General features: G+C 36.7%; 1 protein-coding gene across 3 annotated transcripts; it reads right to left on the bottom strand.

Moving 5' to 3' along the window:
* Window positions 1-2,730: 2,730 nt before the first annotated feature.
* Window positions 2,731-22,434, bottom strand: Gprc6a (G protein-coupled receptor class C group 6 member A). Of its 3 annotated transcripts, none has more exons than XM_026394087.2 (6): window positions 22,241-22,434; window positions 19,576-19,879; window positions 16,082-16,918; window positions 10,550-10,762; window positions 6,070-6,193; window positions 2,731-3,845 (listed from the first exon to the last, which is right to left on the bottom strand). In XM_026394087.2, the coding sequence occupies exons 1-6, from the start codon at window positions 22,432-22,434 to the stop codon at window positions 2,731-2,733; spliced, it is 2,787 nt and encodes a 928-aa protein (XP_026249872.2). The 3 variants fall into 3 exon arrangements, with proteins under 3 accessions (XP_026249872.2, XP_026249875.1, XP_026249873.2); XM_026394090.2 differs by having other exon boundaries at window positions 16,607-16,918; XM_026394088.2 differs by lacking the exon at window positions 10,550-10,762.
* Window positions 22,435-22,692: the final 258 nt, after the last annotated feature.

Genomic DNA, 22,692 nt, shown 5'->3' with positions numbered 1-22,692 from the left:
GCCTGTGTTTTATCTTTTGCATGTTCCTTGCACATAGAATGATGCCTTGTACATATAGGCACTCCATAGGTGTTAGCTGAATAAATTAAGACAAAAGCACATAAATGCAATGGGTGCTATGGGCAAAGGCAGAAAGGAAAGCTGCCTAGCAGAGGAGGTACTTGAATTATGTCCAGTGGATTTAGCTAGTTTCAGGAGGGCCCTGACAAGAACATGAAGACAGAGAGAAGAGCCTGGGCTTTGAGGCATGAAAAAGCAAGATATGGGAACAACCACCAGCAATTTGCAATTTCTGAATGATACCCCACCAGGTTGAAATGAGTACGAATTACGCCGAACTTGAAGAGCCTGAACATCAGGATAAGGACTTTTGACTTATTGCAGGTGTTAAAATAATTGGGTAACATGAGTTTTTTTTTTTTTTAAACTATAGCAATTGAGTTAGTGGGAATGAGTGGAAAGCTTACCAGGAGCTCCTTTACATTTAGAGCAAAATATTTGAGAGCAGAGTCAAAATCAGAGGCTGTTGCAACAGTCCATAAACCAGGAGATGAAGGCCTGGATGAGGGAAGTGATGACAGGGAGAGGTCATGGCAGTTGTGAGAATATATGAGTTAGAAAACAAATGAAATGTCACAAATTAAAGGTAGGAGAGGGTAAAGCAGAATGAATCTCAGGATGCCAGTTAGCCCAAAGGTAGTGCAGCATGAGGAGCAATGGAAAGAGAGAGAGGGAGGAAATTAGGAGAAATAAGACATGGATTACATTTTGCATGCATTGACTTAGAACGAAAGGTGCATGAGCAGGTGGGTTGGTTGTAGAGTGACCTGGGCCAGAGGGGTAGTTTTTGGAGTTGTTTGGGCCGAAGTTAAAGCCACAGAGATGGGTAATATTTTAGTGAGTGTGTATTGAGAAGAACAAGATGTTGGCTGAAGATGACCCTGGGGAATACTCACACTTGCGAGTGAAGAGGAGGGAGACAACCCAGAAGAGGAGACTGATGCTGAATGGTCAGGGTATCAGGGTTGAACCAGAAGAGGATTTGTATCACCTGAAGAGGTTTGATTCATGATGGGGTGAGGAGTGGGACAGAGAAGTGGCATTTCAATGAAGAAGAATTAGACTAACATGTCAATTCAGATTTAAGGGAGATGAACACTTTATACTGATCATTAGATTTGAGAGATGAAAGGTAACATTCCTGTGAACTATTTCAATGAAGCGGTCCAACAAGAGGCAGATTTGAATGGGTTCATCACTAATCTATTGGTAACCAAGTGATGATTATGACATTATTTCCTTAAACGCTTAATTGTTAAAGGGAGGAAGAAAGGCAGTGACAACTAAAATGAAAGTTGAGATTAGGATAATGTTATTTTGTAATGTTTGCCTATTTTGAAATGATGGGAGCAACATGAACATGGAGTCCAAATCTTTTCACCAATCTGACTGAGACCCCCTGTGCTTAAAGTTTTATGTTCCTATGAATGTATAACATGTTCTGAAATTATTTCAAACATCTCAAATTCAGTATTCTACCATCTACTGCAAATGAAATCTTCCTGTATTCCATGTCATCTTTCAATAAATCTAACTAGATGCCTATAATTCATCCTTCACTGACCACTTCAAATGAAAGACCACTTCTTATACAGCTTGAGTATATATACAGGTCTTCAATTCCCTGGTACATAGTAATCCTCTCTGAATGAGACTCCATCCTCCACCTTGTAACAGAGTGATCTTTCAAAGATGGGACTTTAAGCAACTCCCACCTGTAACCTTTCTGCCAGACAGTTGGATGGCAACCTGATGACCACAAGGTAGAGAGACCTAAGCTCCTTAGCAAGGCCCTCCAACCTTTAGCATTCATTCATGACCCAGTCTTTACATGTCAGGGAGGACTCCTCTCCAGTAACACCTAATGACCGCTGTTCCTGAGCACATCTTCTTGTCACCTTCTGCAATAGCTTCTGCTTTACTCCTTTCTCTAGAACTCCTTTCTGTACTTTCTTTGATTAGCTAAAGCCTACTTATCTTTCACAGCTTCACCTAAACCCTTTATTCTTTATTTTACTTTATTCTAAACCCTCCCTTCACCCCAGGGGCAGCTAAGTGCCATTTTGCTGTTGCCATGCCCTTCTGCACATTATAGTCATAGAATCCCCACACTATACTGATGATGTCTATACGTAACTGTCTCTCCCTGGAATTTGTGCTCCTTAAGGTCAGGAGTTATTCTTTACTGCTTCTTGTGCGTCTGGGTTCAGCATATAATAATTGGGCACATGATAATTGGGCACATGATAATTGCAAAAATCCTAGTTCAATTGCACTGAGCAGTAGAATAGGGAGGGTAAAGATGCTTAGGAGAGGAGGAGAGCTCATGTGAAGAGGTTTGAGAAGAAGTGGCAGAGGATGGAACAAGGATGATATATTATGGGTTAAACTTGGAATAGAAGTGATACTTTAGCCATGTGCCTAGTAGGAAGGAGAAGTAAGATAAAGCCCAATGGAAGTGCTAAGAATGAAGGCAGTTTCAGATTAGAGACTTTATGTTCTTTATTGATAGCTGATTGTACAGAATGGGTATTTAGCTCAAATTTGGTGAAGATGACAGCAGTGAAGAAAATACATGACACATATTTGCTGGGAAAATAAATGCACATCTTAGATACAAAGACCCTTGAAACATTTTATTCCAAAATGTGACATCTTCTATTGACTCGTTTATATACTTGAAATTCTTTTCCGAGGAAAAGTTTTTGAAACCTTTGTCCCATTGTCTCCGCATGTCTGTGCAAATGGTTGTACCTGAAGATCTTTGCTTTTCTGCCAGGCTGCAGAGTTTCCATGAGGACTGGGATGGGTCGTTGTGATATTGCTACTAGTGGAGTCCAGTGAAGCATGACTCATGGCAAGGTTCCCAGCACTGTGAGAAGAATAACTGTAAATCAACTCAAGAAAGGCTGATTTTGTGTTAGTCTCTTGCTTGCAAAGAATAACATAACATTTGGGGAAGAATGTACAACATAGGATCCCATAGTTGGATATTAAAATGACGATGATCTCTACAGCTGGCAAATACTTGCCCAATGTGGTAGCATAGACAGGGATGAATGTGATCCAAGCTATGAAGTAAATAAGCATGCCGAATGTTATGAATTTGGCTTCATTGTAATTCTCAGGTAATTTCCTGCCTTTGAAGGCAAATATGAAGCAAATGAAGGCCAGGATGGCAATATAACCCAGCATGGTGCCAAATGCAAGTGTGGATCCCTCCTCACACTCCAGGATAATGACTCTGGGCAAGGACACATTCTCCTCCACAGTAGGTGCTGCAAAGATGAGCCAGAGTATACAAATGATAACCTGAATACCTGTGCAAGTGAAAATGATGGGGATAGGTTTATAGAGGCACTTCAAGAAGTTCTGCAAGTTGGGATCAAAGCTGAAAGCTAGCAAAATTTTCAGAGACTTCATCAAAATGCAGGAGATGCAGAGGGTAAAGCTCACTCCAAATAGCGTCTGTCTGGTTTTGCATGTGAAGTCTTGTGGCTCTCCGATGAAAAAGCCTGTGCTGGCAAAGTTGAGAAAATGACAAAGCAGGATCACGTAGCAGACCACTAATCCCCCTGATGATTTCACAACAGGCGTGTTCAGGTTTCTTGTAAATATTATGCCAATGGCCAAAACAAATATGATTCCCAGGAGGGAGAGGGCCACCAGCAGAAGAGCCAGGGAGTCATTCCAGTTGAGATATTCCACTTCCTTTTCCAAGCACATAGCGCTCCTAACAGGGGCCCAGTGAGTTTCGTTGTTGCATAATACGCAGTGATCCATATCTAAAAGGCAGAGGAGATTCAGTTACACTGCAAACAATTAAACTAGGTGATTATCCACAACTGTCCGTGGTGATTGTCCACAGAACCAGTCCTGACTAGAAAACCCAAACAGGTAATTGTAACATTAGTTCTTTAGTAAAATAAAACACACATAGGACCCCCACACACACACCAAAAAAAAAAAAAAATAAAAGATAGAGAAAGAGTAAAGGTGAGGCAAGGAGAAAAGGAAAAAAAAAAGAGAAAGTTATCAGAGATATGAGTTTTTAGGAAATTTATATTTCAGGATAGATGCTAGCATTATATGATATTATTGGAGGCAGTTCAGGGACCTTATTAAGAATAAAGGGTTTGAAACCAGACATCGCTCAAGTCCCTTTCATCTCTCTACCACCTATAATTCCTTGAACAAGCTAACTGAATTTCCTGAGCCTATTTTAAAATCTCTCTCTCTTTCTCTCTCTCAAAAAAAAAAGACTCTGCCCATTGTGGTATCACACTCTGAGCATTTGTTGCACAAATTAGACTCCATGCTGGGCCATAACAGGTGGGAATGCTGTTATAAATAAGAATGCAGATCCTTCAAAACCTGAGGCTTTATGGCTGAGTTACCCAAAAGCCTTAAGCTTCTTCCTCAAAGTGAGATAACATGAGATTATAATCAACAACAGATGAGGAAGAATTGAAGTTTATCCCCAACCCCGGAGATTAATTAATTTGAGCCTCTCACATTGTCAGTGATGAACTTGAACAGTATTTATGTTGATTCTGACAGCAGGGCAACATGAATAATTAATAATTGATGTCAGATGGGAGTCTGTGGGAATGGGCTCGAATTTGCTCTCCATTACCACAACATTAAGATGATGGGTTCCAACTGCTTCCTAAAAGCTTTCCCCCAGAGCATCCATCGGGTTACACACCACAAAAGTAGAAAGTGCCCATCGTTTTAAACTTTCTGTTTTCTTTTCTATATTAACCTTAAAGTGTTTTTGTTTATAAACTTCCTGACCTTTCTAACCTCCTGCTCTTTAAAAATTCTATTTTATAACAAACATACTCTTTGGTTTCTTCTTAGCCACAGCTAGTAGAGCCTGCCCTTTCATTTGTTCAGGGAAAGGTCTTGTCCATGCATGAGAGCTGTGTGTTAGAGATGAAAAGACCATGTCCTTTCAGGCTACTCTAACGTCTTGCTTTTCCTCAGTCTTCTACACTTGTGTTTAGAAGCAACTTGCTTTGGTTATCAAAAGATAGCATCCAGATTGGACTCCTGCACCTCTTTATGAGAAATAAACGTTACTTTCTTTAAAAAAGAAAAAAAATTCTTTCACTTGAAAAATAGCTCTGAGGTTGAGATAAATGGCATTTTTTAAGGCAATGACAGAACATAAATATTGTAATATTTCTATTGGCATATTCCTCCCTTGAAGGTGATTAAAAAATGAATACATATCTGGGGACTATTCCAGCTCTGGAGTTCTTAGTTTTCATATATGACAATTAGGAATGCTGCAATTAACCAAAGGATGATTTTTTTTTAAAGTAAGTTTAATGCTGCCGAAAGTGCCAATAGTTCTTTTTAGGGCTCGTAAGGCTTCTGATTGTACTCTTGCATTTTAATAGGTGTATTCTGCTCTGATCCTGTCCAATTGATAAAAATACGATTGGCAAACAATCAGTGATTAGCACCTTATCTCTGTTAATAGTGGGCCCTCTTGTTTCTTAGATTTAACTTCTTTTCTCTTGTTAAGACTATTAAGATTTCCAGGTTATGCACAGCTATTTCTTAACTCTAAGAGCCTTTGGGTTTCTATCATGTTCAGTTTAGTTAATCTAATATTTATTTATTTGTACTTTCTGTGCCCCATTTACAAATCAAGCATGTCTGTATAAGGATGGGTACACAGACAAAAACTGACAGAGAACTTGCATTGTTTTAAGAGTTATTGATAATGAAGTCTGAATAAGGAAATAATATTCTCTCTTAGAAGTAAAATTATTTTTACAACTCTACTATTTATTAGTCATATGCATCTGATGACATAATAGAGCAAATACCAAGATAAAATGAAATTTCACAGGAATTTAATCTAGCAGGAACATAGGAAGCTTTTTTTTTTATCTTTTCAAGTGAAGAAACAAACAAAAATAAAATTCATGTAAAGAAAAATCAGCTTAAGGGAAAGAACTCAGATGTGTCACTGTGTGCAGTGACTGCTATTACCTGTCTGATTACTGTAGTGATTTTCAGGGCAGCTCACACATTCATAGCAGCAGATATGTTGACTTCTTGTAGTTTTCTTCATTTCTCCAGGACTGCATTCCTTGGAGCATTTCGATAATGTTTGCTACAATCAAAGTGAAAAGAAATCTCAAATATATTTTTGTAAAAGAATTAACCTTGGCTTAAAGACACATTTACTACAGAAAAATATTCATCTTTTTCATAGCATTAAGTAATTTCTTTTGCTATCATCAGGTATTTGAACAAGCTTAAAATATATGAAATCCTTCAGATGGAGAAAGAACACAATTTTTGTCCTATTAGTAGTTTCTGTAAGCAAATTATGGAAATTGGCTCTTTCGGACAGTTTCCAAAGAGAGAGAAACACAGTAGTGAAACAGAGGTGAGAAGTCTTTTGTGATGAGAAAGAAAGCTGAAAACCCAGATAAATCTACATATATGTATCTCCTGGCTTTTTTATAAACTGTAACCAGTCCTGCAGGACCTGAAGAGAAGCAATCTAGCTTCTTCTCCCCAATTTGATCAAACTGCATAAAATCCATCTTTCCTTTTCACATTTTTTGCTTATTTATTAGGTCAGTTGGAGGCTAAATTGGCCCAGCCATAATCCAGCAGATTCCCTGGCTTGGCTATGGCAAACAGTCATAGAACTGAAGCAAGAAATGATGGTCTGGAAATTTCCAGTCTCAAGTTGAATAATTAGCTCTACTATATAAGAAAATATTAAATTATTAGACTTATACTCTTTAGAAAATATTCTTATAATACTGTCCAAGGGACATATCCAGTCTCACTCTAAAAATGAAATAAAACAAGAAAAAATAAACCCAAACAATAGAATATTTTGTGCTTAAAACTACTGTATGTTAGTTAAAAAGACAAGCTAAAGTAAATAAAGAGTATTTAAATCATACTGATAATTTAGGTTATAATTCTGCACGTTGCAACATGAATCATAAGCAGCATTCTAGACTTATGGAATCCTTTACTTCTGATCCAATCATTATTTGCCCTTCAGATTATGATAGAATTTTCCATCCAAAATCCTTTTCTCATGGCACATCTTGTGACATATATATGTGTCATCATTTAACTTTTCCCTTGGGAAGTCAAGCAGAATGGTTAACTGAGGTTTTCTCAAGATTCTCTAAAGGGTTATTGCTGAGTCTGAAACATCGTCAGAATATTAAGCGAACCAGTCTTTTCTCTGGAAGGTGAATAAAATCTGGGACTGAGAAAAGCAGGCAAGATACAGCAACCCTGTGTCTACAAGCACTGGCTTTCTTTTTCTGAATAAATTTATCCCAGGAGAGTTTTCATCTGGAAATAGATATGCCTTTCTGATTTCCCAGGGCAAACCTTTTAATCTGAGCTGTCCACTCTCCTGGAGGATGCTCAGAGAAAACAATGGAATTTAAGTATTAGATAAGGCCAGGCGTCATTTGAGGATAAAAGTGCCGTCTCCCTCCCTAGCAACATAGTCCTTTCTCTCCCTCCACATCAAGAGACAGCAAAAACATTGCAAAGTCTGATAGGATAGCTCTCGGAAAACAGTAGATTTAAATTGTCTGATAATTTGAATTATGAATTTTGGTGAATTATCAGAAATTTGATTCACCATCTAACCTGGAAATTGACAAGTAGATCTTGAAACTGGACCAAATGATCTAAGGTATTGTTGGTTTTTGTTATGTCCTTGAGATATGATGGGTGTCTTCATCAGCAAGGAAGGTGTGTCCCTCTCCTCACAGTGGTCAGCCCTTCAATTTAGTCACTAAAATCCTCTCCCAGTTTCCTGCATTCTACCACTTCCCCCTTAATGTGTATCTTGCTTATAGAGTCTGGAAATAAGTCTTGGTGACAATCAAAATCAGTGTTTCTTGCAAAAATTGTTAGAGAATCCTCTTTATTCAATAAGAAAGTGAGTTATAAAGGTTTTGAGGATTCTGTATGAGTTCCAGTGTTTAGCAGAGGGCTGAGTTCATGATGTAGCTGCAAGAATGACGGCCGTGATAATGAAGATGACATTTGAACAGTAAAACAAGAGTTATATTTCTGACTTCCAAGGAAAAAGTATTCTGCTTTATTGAAACTTCTGGTAGTAGAAATTTGATTAAGGGAAAAGATTTACAGCATTATTCAACTAATTCTTTCATCTACTAAACATTTGTTAAGTGCCTATTTTATGTCAGGAACTGTTTTAATTGTTGGAGCCACAGTATGGAATGAGACAGAAATCCCTTCTCTTATAGACTTTTGGTCCTAGTCAACAAGGACAATAAACAAGATTAAAAATATAAGCAAAATGTACAGAATGAGACAGTGATAAGTGCTAAGTTGGCATTGCGATTTCTTTTGTGGTACTGGGAATCAAACTGAGGATATGTACATTCTGGGTGTGTGTTCTACTACTTAGCTATATCCCCAGCTCAGAAGGTGCAATTTTAAATAGGGTGTCCAGGAAAGGCCTTAATGAGAAGGTGACTTTTCAGAAAAGAGAAAGGAAGTGAAATAGTTAACCACATGGATGTCAGAGAAAATTCTCAGAGGCAAAGGAAATAGCAAGTACAAAGCCCTTGTACTAGGAGAAGGAAACAGGGCAGGAGTTCTGTGGAACTTTACAAGGGGTCCAGACCAAGGGGAGGGTAACAGGAGATGAGGTTGGGTTGGGGAGGACTTGGGGCAGGGTCATGTAGTATTTTTAAAGAGACTAGCTTTTACCTTCAGAGAAATGCAATTCCATGAAAGTGTTCTAAGCAAAGTAGTGTGTGTGTGTGTGTGTGTGTGTGTGTGTGTGTGTTTCTGGGAATCAAACTCAGGACCTGTGCTGACTGGGCAAGTGCACTACTGCTGGGCCATATCCCCAAACCCGAAGCATTATCATTTACAGAATCACCATGTTTTAAGAACAGACTGAAGTAGGTCAGAGTGAAGACAGACAGCAGTGAGAAACTTTGCTACAAAAACCTGGGTGAGAAATGGTTGTAGCTTAGAGCAAGGTATCAGCAGCAACAGAATTAGGAGTCAAATGTGGTTATATTCTAGACACGTTCTGAAAATTAAACTTTCATTGGATATGGAGTGTGTCAGAAAGAGAGGTGACCAAGAGCCCAGCAACTGAATAAAAGAGAGTTGCCATTTACTGAGATGAGGTAGATTTGGAAAATAATATTAAGAGTTCTGTTTTAGAGATATTAAAGCTAAAATGAACAATAAAGATCCAGTTAAAGGTGTCAATTAGGCAGTTGGGCATTTATTTGGGTCAAAAGTCAGAAAACTAAAATCTAGGAGTCATCAGCCTTCAATATAATGTCATTATTTTTGGCCACAAGCTAGTCAGATCACTAAGGAAAAGTATTAACAGAGAAGAGTAATTCTGAGCCCTGGTCACTCTAGTGTTGAATAGGAAGGATGAGGAACCAGCAAAGGAGACTAAGAAGTAGTGAGCCAGAGACATAGAAGGAAACCAAAGAGTATGATGTGAACTAGACAGAAACCATTTTGATGGATCAGAGATAGTTAAGCAAAAGAACAGGAGGAGAGAATTTGGCCAGTGAATATATTAATTGCTTCAAGGAATTTTGATGAAAGAGAAATCCAGGAATGGGTAGTGTGTAGAGGAGAACATGGGGGGGGGGAATCTATGCAGTTTGTTTCTTCTTTTAATATGGGAGAAAAACATAATGGCATATTTATATCATCATGGAAATAACCCTGAGGAAAGAATAATTGAGGATGCAGGAGACAATACAAAATTACCAGAGCAAGATGTGGCAATAAGTGAAGGGGATGAGGCCTAGATATGAAGTGAAGAGTTGGCTTCAGCTAGGAGCCCTAGGTGCTACCATAATGCCAGATAGAAGGTGGGGATATGGTCACAGATGAGCTACAGGGGAATATGGAACACTTTTCCAATAGGCTCAGTTTTGTTGGTAGAATAGAAAGAAGGAATAATTGAAAATGAGAATGAAAAGGGTCTATTGATGTCAGAGGAAAGAAGAAAAAAACAAAATAGCTATCCAACAAGGCAGGTGAGTTAACCAACGAGGCCGAAGTGTGAATGCTGTCAGCAGTAAGGCCCCTTTGGAGGTTGGATATCATGAATTTAAATTGAAGACCTGTGAACAAACATGTCTTTTTTCCTTTTCTTTCTGCTTTCATTGTTTGTGCCAAGCTCAGCCACATAGGAGCAACTCTGATTAGGCAGAATAGTTGGATTTAATTTGTTTTGTTAAAAAAAATTGCATTTTGATCTAATCAGTATGATAAGACAGAGGGGTAAGGAGATTGAGAGCGTGTACAAGAAAGCATTACACTAGATGACCTCAGAATTTAAGGGGGGAATGAGGGGACAATGAACAGATAGGAGGGTCATGGGAGGTCCTGGTGGGGTCAAGGGCTTTTCAGGTTGAGGTACCAATTGATTGGAATGCTACAAAGCAGTCTAAAGTAAAATTACCTTAAGATTCCTGAATTCATTTTTTGCTTCCTGGTTTGGGATGATGAAGACATCATTCTGTAGGTCATATTCTGCCATCTTGGCGATGGTCATGTGGCCATTGATCTCTTTCCAGAGCACAACATCATATCCAATATTCAAGTCCCCATGAGCATCAAAATGAAAAGAATTCCCTCCATCAGTGAATGTCACATTTTTCAGCACATCAAGTAGCTGTAAAAAATAAAAACGGAAACAAATGCTGAACATGAACATTGTAAGTAGATCCATTATCCCAATTACAACACTGCATCATAAGGAGTATCACTTAAAAATGAGAAAAAAAAAAAAAGAAGATTCCATATCACTGAGAAGGACATTCTTAACCATTTGGCAATAATTTAAGAATGAATTCCACTTGGTTTCTGGTCTCATTTCTGCCAAAGTTTTGCTATGTGGATTTGAAAAAACAAGTTAGTTTCTATGGTGGTAGCTACTGCCGCCTATAAAGTTGAAATCTGAGAATTTCAGAACGGATCGTCTGAGGGGACACATGGCCTCTAATTCTGGTTCTATTCCCCATTAGTGGCGAGATCTTGACAGTTGCAATTAGTTTCTGACTTATCATTTTTAATTATTCTTAGGTTTGTGTCTAGTGTACAAATGACCTCTAAATTCTATTTTAAATTTCAATTTATAAAATGATTTTTTAACCAGAGAGGAAAGAAAAATTACTTGCCTTGCTATCCAATTTGTATAGTGAAAACTGATATGTGACAGAACTGGAAAAAATGTTTTGCTGACAGAGTAGCCACACTGAACTCATGCTGCAGGGGAAGAACACTGGAGTTGAATGTAGAAGAAAAGGTTAGGGTTCTGGCTCCATCATTAACTTGCTAGATAAGCACAGCTAAGTAAATGCCCTCTCTGAACATATTCATTATGGTCCATTCATGTTGGATTGGAAATCTATGGAATGAGGCAGAAATTATTCTATCTGAATAGAACTATTCTATTCTATTCACTTTGGATATTTTTAACATTTCATTTTTTTGGTTAATGGAATATAAGAAAATTAAGTTAGATTTCAAGGTAAATGTATTAGCTATGATAGTCATGTCCACTTAAGCAAAATACCTGTGTATTGATTTTATTATGTGTCCCTACAGATTTACTACTTCTTTTGGTGAATGTAAATTTATTTCTTTAAATAAGTAGGATATCAGATATAACATGGTAGAACTAACGAAAAATATTTTTATTTGAGAATTGCTTGGAAAAAAATGAAAGAGACAAAATGAAGGAATAAGTAAGGATTTGCGTTCAATGTTTTCATGTCTACCTGTGTACTGGTTTTAATTCTGTTCTTTCCTTAAACAATATGCACAAGTAAGTCCTGATAATTCAGTTCTTTAGGGAGCATATCCTCTTCCAGTCTCATGTTTGAACTATAATTTCCATCTGTTTTTTTCCCTGTATTTAATTAGGCTTTCCAGGGTAAAGTTCTGACATATGTATGTTCTGTAAATAATGATAACATTGTGTAATGTAAATATAAACTTGCACAATTTTATGCTTGTTCTTACAGGAAAGAGGATAAAGGCAAATAAAACAGTACACTCATTTCTCATTAAATATGATAGAACATTTGCTTTGGATCAAGATGAATTTTGAACATTAACAGTCCAGTTATTAAACTATTAAATGTTTTTTCTATCATTTATTAATTTATTTTTTATGGAAACTCTGAATTTCACTGTGAACTGACATTATAGAATTCAAAGACTAGGAATGGCATTTTAATTATTATATAACTCACCTCTGTATGGTAATATCCTGCTTTTAAGAACATAAGGCCAGTAGGCCACACTGACTAAGGTGTTATGGTTGATCCTGTGTTCATTTCCCTGTCTGCCCTGATATCTGCTTCATCTTCATAATTAAGCTTTTTGTGGAAAGAGGTATCTATGTGGCCAAATTAAGAAAAGCAGAGGAAGTAGCCTTACATTTTTCTCTTGTGCTCGAATTGTGTCTTTTATTATTTATTTATTTATTTATTTATTTATTTATTTATTTATTTTGGTGAAGTTCTCTGTGACATAATAGAAAGCACACTGAACTAAGCCATGAGAATTTCACTGCTAACTGTTAGTGACCACGGGACAGAACACTATTCTGGAAGTTCCCCTCATCTTTATACTGCTCTAAGACTTGGTCTCCAGTAACAGGTCCTCTCACTACTTCTTTAAGATGGAGATTAAAGAATGAGTCCTGTAGACCTCCCCTAATATTATAAAGATTAGAGATGATAGATATCAGTACTTAGAACCATAAGACTTAAATTGTTAGTTGTTACTATCCTTACCACTGCAAAATCACTCTCATATCTCTCCTAACCTCAAGACTCATATGTGACCATCATGGCTACACTGCATATTTCATAAGTTCTTCAAATTCAATGTCCTCAAAATGAAATGCTTAATATTCTTCTCCCCACCAAACCTCCACTTTCCTCCATTCCCATTTCAGCAAATGGCATCAGTTGCCCAAATTGGGAATCATTTGCAATGTCTTTGCTGCTCTCTGTCTGTCATCTTTTACATTCAGTGTATCTCCAAATGCTCTTCAACTATCTTTTTAAATATCCACGTATATATGTCTCCATCCTATTGTCACACCTGTAGAACAAGGCATTCTTATGCTTGGATTATCAAATTGGTTCTTTCCTTCTTCTAATCTTGTGTTCCTTTAATCAATTCACACAGCAGTTGGGATGTTTTTTCTACAATTGGAAAATAGATCATATCACTCTCCTGCATAAAAGTACCTTTAATGGGCACCTTTTTGCTCTCTATAGTCCAAAACATTAAACATAGTTTGCAAACTTTCTACTTGAAGGCTGGTCAGTAATATCAACATCCCCTGAAAGAGATTGTTAGAAATGCAGGCTTTTGGGTCCCTTTATAGAACTACTGAATTAACATCTGTATAATACGATTTCCAGGTAATTCAACTGCACTTTAAAATCCAAGAAATCCTGATTGACAGGGTTCATTAATGTGCCCTTAATGAACCCTTCCAGTCTCATGCTGTGCTTTCTCTCCTGTCTGGGACTCTGCTGAAGTGTTTCTTTCCAACCTGTCCATTGCATTTACCATAGATGTCATATTTGAGAATGTTCTCTGAATGCTTATACTGGACTAACTGGTTCAATGATATGTCTCTCTGCCATCTCATGTTTATCTGAACTGTTGTAGTGCATTCCTCTGCATTGTGAGGTAAGTACTCTACCAACTAAGCCATACCCCTAGTACCCCACTAGTCTACATTGTATTCGGCTCTGTAATCATTTGATATTATCCCACACTAGATAGATTAAGGAGGAAATTCTGTATTGTTCTCCAGGATCTATATCCTCAGGACTCAACAGAATGCCCAGAACACTGAGACAACCAACAAATATTTGCTAAATAAACATGACTATTAGACATTCTGTCACCCCCACGTATACCACTTACTACTTTATATACAATCAGAAGTAAAAGAAAAACAAATCATTAGTCATAACAAGGAAATGGTATCCTCACACACATGAGAAGAGCATTAAAAATCTGTTGAAGTCCCACCATTATGTATAACTATATTGCTCTGAAAAGACATTTTAAAAATCTATTGAAGTAAAACAAATATGACTTTGCTGTCCCTGATTACTGCTACAGATATCTCCAAATATAGAGCCAAAGTAAATACCACCCTCAAACGGTAAGAAAAACTAACCTCTTAAAATTATCTGAATCTAAAATGTCCTTTAAATATTAGTGAATTTTGCTAAGATAAAGTAATCCTTAGGGATTTATCCTTGATTAGGGATCTTAAATGTTGATGATCTTTTGAATTTGCTATCTATGAAGATTTCTTCATAAAACAACAATTGTTTGTGTCATTTGTCCTACTGAATCTGGCATTGACCAGATGCGGCTCACTCACATCATGATCAAAGGAGCAAGTCACCCTCTAATTCTCCTTTTAAATATGCTTCTGTTTGTTTCTAGATTAACAGGTTTTGTGGGGGGCATCAAGAATGACCCCAGAATCCTAGTGTTTAAATAAAACATTTTAGAAGATTTGAATTATACTTTCTGAAGTTTTTATTCAAAATGTTGGAGATATAGTCCTGATTTAAAATACTTTCCCAGATTTTCCTCAACTATTTAGCAGAACTTGGAGCTTATTTTTGTGAGTGATTAAATTACAAGTGACAGATCTACAAGTGTAGCTCAGTGGTAGAGCACATGCTTGGACCTGGGCTCAATTCCCAACAGCAAAAGAAAAATAAGTAAAAATAATTAAAATAAAAATAACCTTTTCTGGATATGCATTTATATGATCAAAAATGAATTTTATTCTCTTTTACTTTCTTTTCTCTTACAAATCTAAAATACCTGTATTTTGTGATACTCTGCCTCAAGACATATACACATGGCTCTAAGTACCCATTATTGAGAGACTGGTTTCTAACGAGCAAATCTTATCATCATTAACAGAAGCAATTTACTTTTAAGTGCTTTGTTCATGGACATTTAAGAAAACTGGAGGTATTTGGATTCTAAACCACCATCAACACAGTGAAAAACAAAGAGTATGAAATCAGAAGACCCATATCGGAGTTACATTTATGGTACTGCCTAGCTTAATTTCCTTACCATAATATTTCCATAATATAGGTGGAGCAAAGTACTACAAAATACAAAATTTTTGAGCACTAACATGATAACACAAATAAAAAAAAAATCCACACCTGACCATGAAGTCATAATGCAGGTGCATATAAAATTACCTTCAGGAAATGTATATAAAGCATATTTAAATATAAAAGAATTTCACATTTAGACTTGGAGCCAATCCCCAAGATATCTCATTATGCATATGCAAATATTCCAAAATCTCAAATACTCCCAAATTTGAAGCCCTTGTGGTTCCAAGAAATTCAGGTAAGGTGTACGCCACTGTATTTAGCAATAATGAAAAGGATCATTAAATTTGTCTGGTCTAATTCTTGTTTTTCAGAGTATTAAGAGAGATAATTTATATGAGGCATTGAAAAAATCCTTAAGTTCAAGCACTATCAATAGAATCTTTCTGGACAATATAAAAAGCAAAACTTTGGTGGGTCAGTAGCAGGTGAGGGTAAAACATAATTCTATCCTCTTTAAGAATAAAAAAACCGGGCTGGAGATGTGGCTCAGCGGTAGCGCGCTCGCCTGGCATGCGTGCGGCCCGGGTTCGATCCTCAGCACCACATACCAACAAAGATGTTGTGTCCGCCGAGAACTAAAAAATAAATATTAAAAAAAAAATTCTCTCTCTCTCACTCTCTCTTTAAAAAAAAAAAAAAGAATAAAAAAACCAACATAGAAATGAAGGTTTTTCAAACACTGGTGGTTTCTACATGTAAAAGGAATAAGACTAAGAGCAGTTGATATAAATCTTTGCAACATAAGGTAAGGAAATAAATGATAGCAGGGGTATTTTCTTGAATGTGTGAGTTAGTACCTCCCATGGTTGAAAGGCGTTGGGGTTCTGACAGTCTCGAACTTGGCACAGATCTCGAATGGCATAGCCAAGGGCAAACACGGCAAGCTGAATACTATGTATGAGTCCTGGCTCAGTATAATGCCAGAGGAAGTCATTTCTCATGAAGAAGTTCCTTTTTACATCTTCCTTAACCTTGTAGGTTAAAGCCCCCTGAGAACGGTTGGAAATGCATTGACTCAAATCACTGTCTTTGACATGCTCACAGTCAGAAAAAAGGATGGCATATTCACGCAGGGGTTTGTTATTGTCATTAGGATATAAGTGCAGGGTTTGAAGAAAGGCATGGAAAGAGGATATATTCCCTCTTCTAAAAGTAAACCCCACAACTTTGCCAAGCTTTTTAACATTAGGAATAGTGATAATCTTGGTGGCAGTTGACCAATTATCACTAGCAATCCAGATCTTATGTATATTCCTTTCAATGGCTTTATTGAAGAGATTGAATACATGGAATCTCCTCAGAAATACCACAATGACATTAACCTGGGCCTCGGCAATGATTTTCTCTAGTGTCTGATTGATCCTGACTTCGATGGTATTATCAGAGAGGAAGGCTGGGAAAACCTCTTTGAAGGCTATGCACACATTATTTGCTGCAGCCTGAATTGCAAAAGTGTCGAGAGCCAATCGTCCATAGTCATCATCTGTGGTTATGATGCCAATCCAGTTCCATCCAGATTTCTGAATCAGGTGGGCCATTGCTTTAGTTTGATAGAAGTCACTGGGTACAGTCCGTAAAAATGAAGGAAAGCGAATTTTGTCACTTAGGATTTCTGCAGTTGATTCATAACTCACCTGGAAATGGACAGAATCTTTTAGTTATACTGTCAGTGAAATCCAGGTGGCTGTTCATAGGGGTGTTTTTTACTTTGATTTTTGTTAAGTTTCCATAGCCTTTCTATAAATTCTCTGGTCTTTTCTATCTTGTCCTTTCAATGAATTCCTACTCTATGAGTAGTTTAAATCATGACACTTACCATAGAAGAATGAGTTAGTGTCACTGCTCTCTAATAATTTCATATTGTATGTAGCATAATCCCTTCAAGACTTCAGGCTCTAAGATTTACATCTACATCACTATATCTGCCTATATCTATATCTTTGGCCAGGGCCAACACCAAGTTATTTAAAAAGCTTAGAGGTAAATTCAGGTAAAATGTAGTCAGTCAAAGAAGCAAAATGCATTTCGGGATATCAACACATACAAAATTCTATTTAATCCATAACTTTTTTCTTTCTTTTTTTAAACTATTATTTGAGGCAAAATCATCCAGTGAGATAAACATCTAGTCCAGGGGCAAGCAAACTTTTCTGTAAAGGGGTAGACATAAAATGTTTTGAGTTTTTTGTCAACACATATCTCAGTCTTATATTCTTTGCTGTAATTTTTTGTTACAACCTTTTAAAGACTGTAAAAACCATTCTCAGATTGACAGCCACATTTGATATGTAAGTTGTGGTTCTATGACCTCTGATTAGGTCAAATAAGTGTCAGAATTTTGGGAGTCCTATCTGATGTGGGCAAAGTTTTGCTTGATGATTTTATTTGCTTTGGTGATTTTATTTTAGGGGGGAATTATTACCTTCTATAGCTGGAACAGCACCAGGGCACTTACCTTACTGCTTAACAGCAGCATATGGTATGATAGTAAGAAAATAAAGGCTTTAATAAAATGTCAGAATCTTGGCTTCAATAAACTTAGGAAAATTACTAGACATTTCTTTACTCGTAAAATTATAAGATTCTTCCTCCTCCTCCTCCTCCTCCTCCTCCTTCTCCTCCTTCTTTTTTTACTTGTATAAAAATTCAGTGCCTTACTTTATTTTTATGTGGTGCTGAGGATCAAACCCAGTGCCTCACTCCTGCTAGGCAAGCGCTCTACCACTGAGCTACAACTCCATCTCCAAATTATAGGATTATTGTTAAATTTAAACAGAATCAATCACTATCAGTGGGCTCCCTTTTCTTTTGTGCTGTTTATCATGGAATTCACATTTTTTTTCTGCACCAAGTTTTTTTTCCCCTTAGTTGTATACAAAGTATATTCACATCAATTTGTGTCTTCATACATGTACTTTGGATAATGATGACCATCACATTCCACCATCATTTCAAACCCCATACCCCCCCCCCGTTTCCCTCCCACCCCTCTGCCCTATCTAGAGTTTTTCTATTCCTCCCATGCTCCCCCTCCCTACCCCACTATGAATCAGCCTCCTTATATCAGAGAAAACATTCGGCATTTTTGGGGGGGATTGGCTAACTTCACTTAGCATTATCTCCTCCAACTCCATCCATTTACCTGCAAATGCCATGATTTTATTCTCTTTTATTGCTGAGTATATGGAATTCACATTTTTACTTTTGCCAATAGTTTTTAAAGTAGTCTATTTGTCACCTATGCAGCATTGTACATTATAGGAATTTTGAGCCAAAACCTGTATCTTATATGTTTGTAGATGATTCTTTGTGTTTTGTCATTTTGCATTTAAATTTGTTATTGCCAATTTCACTAAGGTATGATATAATGGATCTCATCATGAGTATATGTATTATTTATTGTGCATTCAGAAAGTTATATATTTTGAATTATTATGCACATTCATTATAATACACACACACACACACACACACACACACACACACACACATATATATATTATCTGCTCATTTCTATCAAATTATCACTTCTTGGTAATCTGACCATAAGCCTTTTTCTTTCTAACTTTTGTCTTCTAATGTTCTCTGAACTTAGAAAGACTAACCTTTCCAAGGCATTCCAAAGAACACAAAGAGAGTTCCAAAGTGTTGCAATATGAAGATAAGCGGGCTCAAAATGAAAGCCAAGGGGACTTGATTGACCTTGAGTAATGTGCAAGAGTTGATAATCTGTTTTGGTCTTTCCAAGACCTTTTTGCTTACTCCATATTATTGGCTTGCATTCCAGGGAGATAATTAGGTCTACTGACTCTACTCAGAGTCTTTCCATCATATTCAGAACAAGATGCAAATCATATCAAGATGCTACATGACCAGCCCTGCCCTTCTCTACAAATGCATCCCTTCCTATTCTTTCTGCTTAACTGCTCTAGGCACAGCAACCTTTTTGCTGTTCTTCCACTTTTGTACTTGGTACTTTCTCAACTAGATACTCTCTTCCCCTCCTCCAAATTCCTTTCTCATTTAAATTTGAATATTTAAATATCACTTCCTCTAGAACTCTTCCATTACCACCATAGCTCCTTACTCGGCACCCAATGGATACTATTAGGGAAGCAGGGCAGTAGAATCCCTCAGAGGTATGTGTCTTATCCAGATCAAGCTAAAATTGTCAAAAATTGACCTGACTGATGTAAAAACAGCTCCCTAAGTTGTTTTCCCAGTTTATCCTAATTCTTTCATAATAACAAACATGATCCAAACTAGTGAATAGAAGTAGAACAAAATGTACCTGTGGAATGAGCTGAAGGTTCAACATTCTGGAGACTGCCATGGTTATTTCTGAGTAGCCAGCACCTATGACAGCCTTAACCCTTGGCATGTAGTTCGAATAGTCACACTGAAACTCCACGGTTTCTCTAGAGCAGTTGAACTTAGAAAGAAACCTCAGCGTGGCTGCCATTGCTGCTGTAACTTCGGTACAAGTGTCATAGATTTCATACCCCAGTTTGACTCCAGATAATAGTGTTGAATTGTTGATCATCTCAATGCTGTGTATCATGGCAAGCGTTTGAAGAAAAGCTGATACTTCAAAGCTGTTGAGAAACAAGTACTTTTGAAAGCAAAACACAGTTCTTCTACAGCTATGATGAGATCTTTTTTTCCCCATCTTTGTCTATAACAGACAATTTTTGGATATATAAGTGAAGCTTACCTCTTGAAGGGTCTAACTTTTATGTTAATACAACTTTTAATGGAAACCTTTAAAAAGGACAATGTTGGAAACCAGAGTTTCTTAAATAGAATATATGATACAGGATTTAATGATTTCTTGATGAATAGAGTTAAATATTCTGCAGTATAAAGTGTCTTACTTTTGTTGCTTTTTGTAGCTAAGTGTAAATATTTTATTGCTGTCAAGTTGCTTGTTAGTCTAAACACCCAGTTTTGGGGTTTTAAACACTGATCAGTTATAGTTCGAAATTGGATGAATAAGACTCTTAAGAATTGTACTTAAGCCCTTATATGTCTTTATTCTATATAGAGGACACCTATAAAATTTTATAGGACACTTGCAAAATTGCTGGATTTGTTTTTATAGGTATTCTATATATAGGACGATAGGGCATAATGGTTAATCAGGCACTGGATAAAAGCCTAACAGCCTTCTAGACAAAGTGCCCTGATTAAGTTCAGAGAGAGCTATTTCCACAGCCTGACAGCATATACAATGTACTTCACAATTTGTGATTATTCCAGAGTCCTGAATTGTTTAGTAGTGATTTCATTCACTGATACTTCATCTACAAATGATTACAAGTAGTATCTAGTACATAATAAAATTGCATTGGGTGTTTTTTATGAAAGAAGAGATGTTATTGTTTAAAGTTTTGATATTCTAAAGTTTCTCTATTGTTATAAGTTATAACAAGTTAAACATTTTAGACCTTACTGATTGTCATTGTGGACTATCTAAACATGAGGTTTAGAAAATCAGCATTATATTTTTTATTTATAAAAGGAAACAAGGAGGAGAGAAAGAATAATAAAAGATTGTGTGATAATTAAATTGCATAGTATTTTCAGAGTTCCCTACATGAGTTAAACCTCTTTGATATTTTACCTTGGTATCCCTAGTGCCTAGAACAGAACCTAGGTAATGTACACACACTTAATAAGTAGCAGTTCAATGTTTAAGGAGAACTGGTTCTCTTGATGAATGACAATATGATAGAAGATTTTTAATTCAGGGATTTTTCTTTCCCCCAGATCAAATTTTTTCAGATCAAATGACTCTTTAGTGTTCTCCATTAATTGTCATCTTACAATTGTGAGCCTCTGACTGTAGTCATTCTTTGGTTGCCAATGAACAGCTCTGGAAATCTTCATGAATTATTTTGTGCATTCCCTGGGATTCCTGCTTGTCAGTTGTGATGACAATAACAGAGTACCCAAATTTCTGGAGAGAATGTCTGGAAGGAATCTTAGAGTGACATGGGATCACATTTATCTGAAAGCATTCTTTGAGGGCTTGGTCAGTACTTACAAATAAAAAAAAAATAAGCAGAAAAGAAAAAGAGAGGATTAAACTTACATCAAGACCGAATCAGAATTTTATAGTTAACTGAGAATTTTATAGTTAAAGAAATGATGGTTTCTTTAACTATATTGGTTGTCATAATAATCCTAACTGGTGTTACCTGGCCCTCAGAGGTTACCAGGCTCTTATTTTACAGATGAGAAAATAGAAACAGGAAGTCAAAGATTTTAAGTGATTTGCCTAAATTCACAAAATTATTTTATATTAGAACTCAACTATCCTGGTCTCCTTAAAGAAAATGCACCTGTAGCACCCTCCACTAAGCTTTGCTTTTACACATTGTACTGTATTGAATGTCATTTCAGTAACTAAGCTTCACAATGTAACCTGCTCATCAAGAAAAACGTGACAACTTAAGGAGGGTCATAATTTATCATGGTAGAATTACATTATTTCAAGAATTAAATGAACATAGTGCTGACAAAAATGTTAGCATGAGAAAAATGTAAACATAGTCTATTTTAAATAAAACATTAAATAATAAATCCATGTACTAAACAGAGTATAAGCTGAGGGTGATAGGTATACAAATATGCTGTGTTCACTTGTGGTGAAGTAGAGACTACAATGTCTTTTCAAGGACCTCAGGGATTATTTTTTAAAAGCACAATCCAAGAAATGCATTAATGCAAAGCATTTCTTGCCTCTGCACTTGGAGATTGTTTGATTACATGCAGAGGGCCAATAAACCTCTCTTTCAAGCAAATATTGCATGACTAACCACGTGCAATTTGAAAACATATATATGAGTTTGAATGATATTAAAATAATTCAGATGTTAGTGTAAGCAAAGAGATGACATGATCTGGTCTCCTGGCATGATCTTGAAACCTGTGCTTTTTGAAGATTTACTCACCCAACACACTTCTGGATTTGTGGTCGTCTGGACTGGTCTTCTGAGGACAGCATTTTTTCATGAATGGCGAACAAACCTCCAATCATGATATGTCCTGGAGAAGTGACAGCCACAAAGTCATCAGGAGTTTGACAAGGTTGGGAAGTAGCAAGAATAGCCATGAAGCAGGTAATTAGTATCATTAATAATGCCATGATTCTATCTCATTTGCTCAGTTCGTGAGAGTTTTTAGGAATCATTAAGCTCCCAGAGTGCCAACAGCTTGGTTCCCATGTCATTAATAAACACCTTGCAAGGTATAACACACTATCAAGGCCAGAAGCACTCAATACTCAGGTACTTGATGATAGTAAAAACAGTTCTTGCACCAATAAGAACATATTGGACTCTAACAGTCTCCAATGTTGGAGACACATGATAGCAGACATGTGATAGCTAGGTAAAAGCTGATA

The sequence above is a fragment of the Urocitellus parryii genome, chromosome 8 (genome assembly GCF_045843805.1).
Source record: "Urocitellus parryii isolate mUroPar1 chromosome 8, mUroPar1.hap1, whole genome shotgun sequence".
Classification (NCBI taxonomy): domain Eukaryota; kingdom Metazoa; phylum Chordata; class Mammalia; order Rodentia; family Sciuridae; genus Urocitellus; species Urocitellus parryii.
The sequence above is the reverse complement of the archived record's forward strand: the minus strand, read 5'-3'. Positions and strand labels throughout refer to the sequence as shown.

Excerpts from the sequence above, each read along its gene's own strand:
- Gprc6a (XM_026394087.2), bottom strand. The coding sequence starts at position 22,434 with ATGGCATTATTAATGATACTAATTACCTGCTTCATGGCTATTCTTGCT. Across the intron at positions 19,880-22,240 it reads CAAATCCAGAAGTGTGTTGG|CTTTGAAGTATCAGCTTTTC; the intron begins GTGAGTAAATCT and ends GTTTCTCAACAG. Across the intron at positions 16,919-19,575 it reads ACCTTCAGCTCATTCCACAG|GTGAGTTATGAATCAACTGC; the intron begins GTACATTTTGTT and ends GTCCATTTCCAG.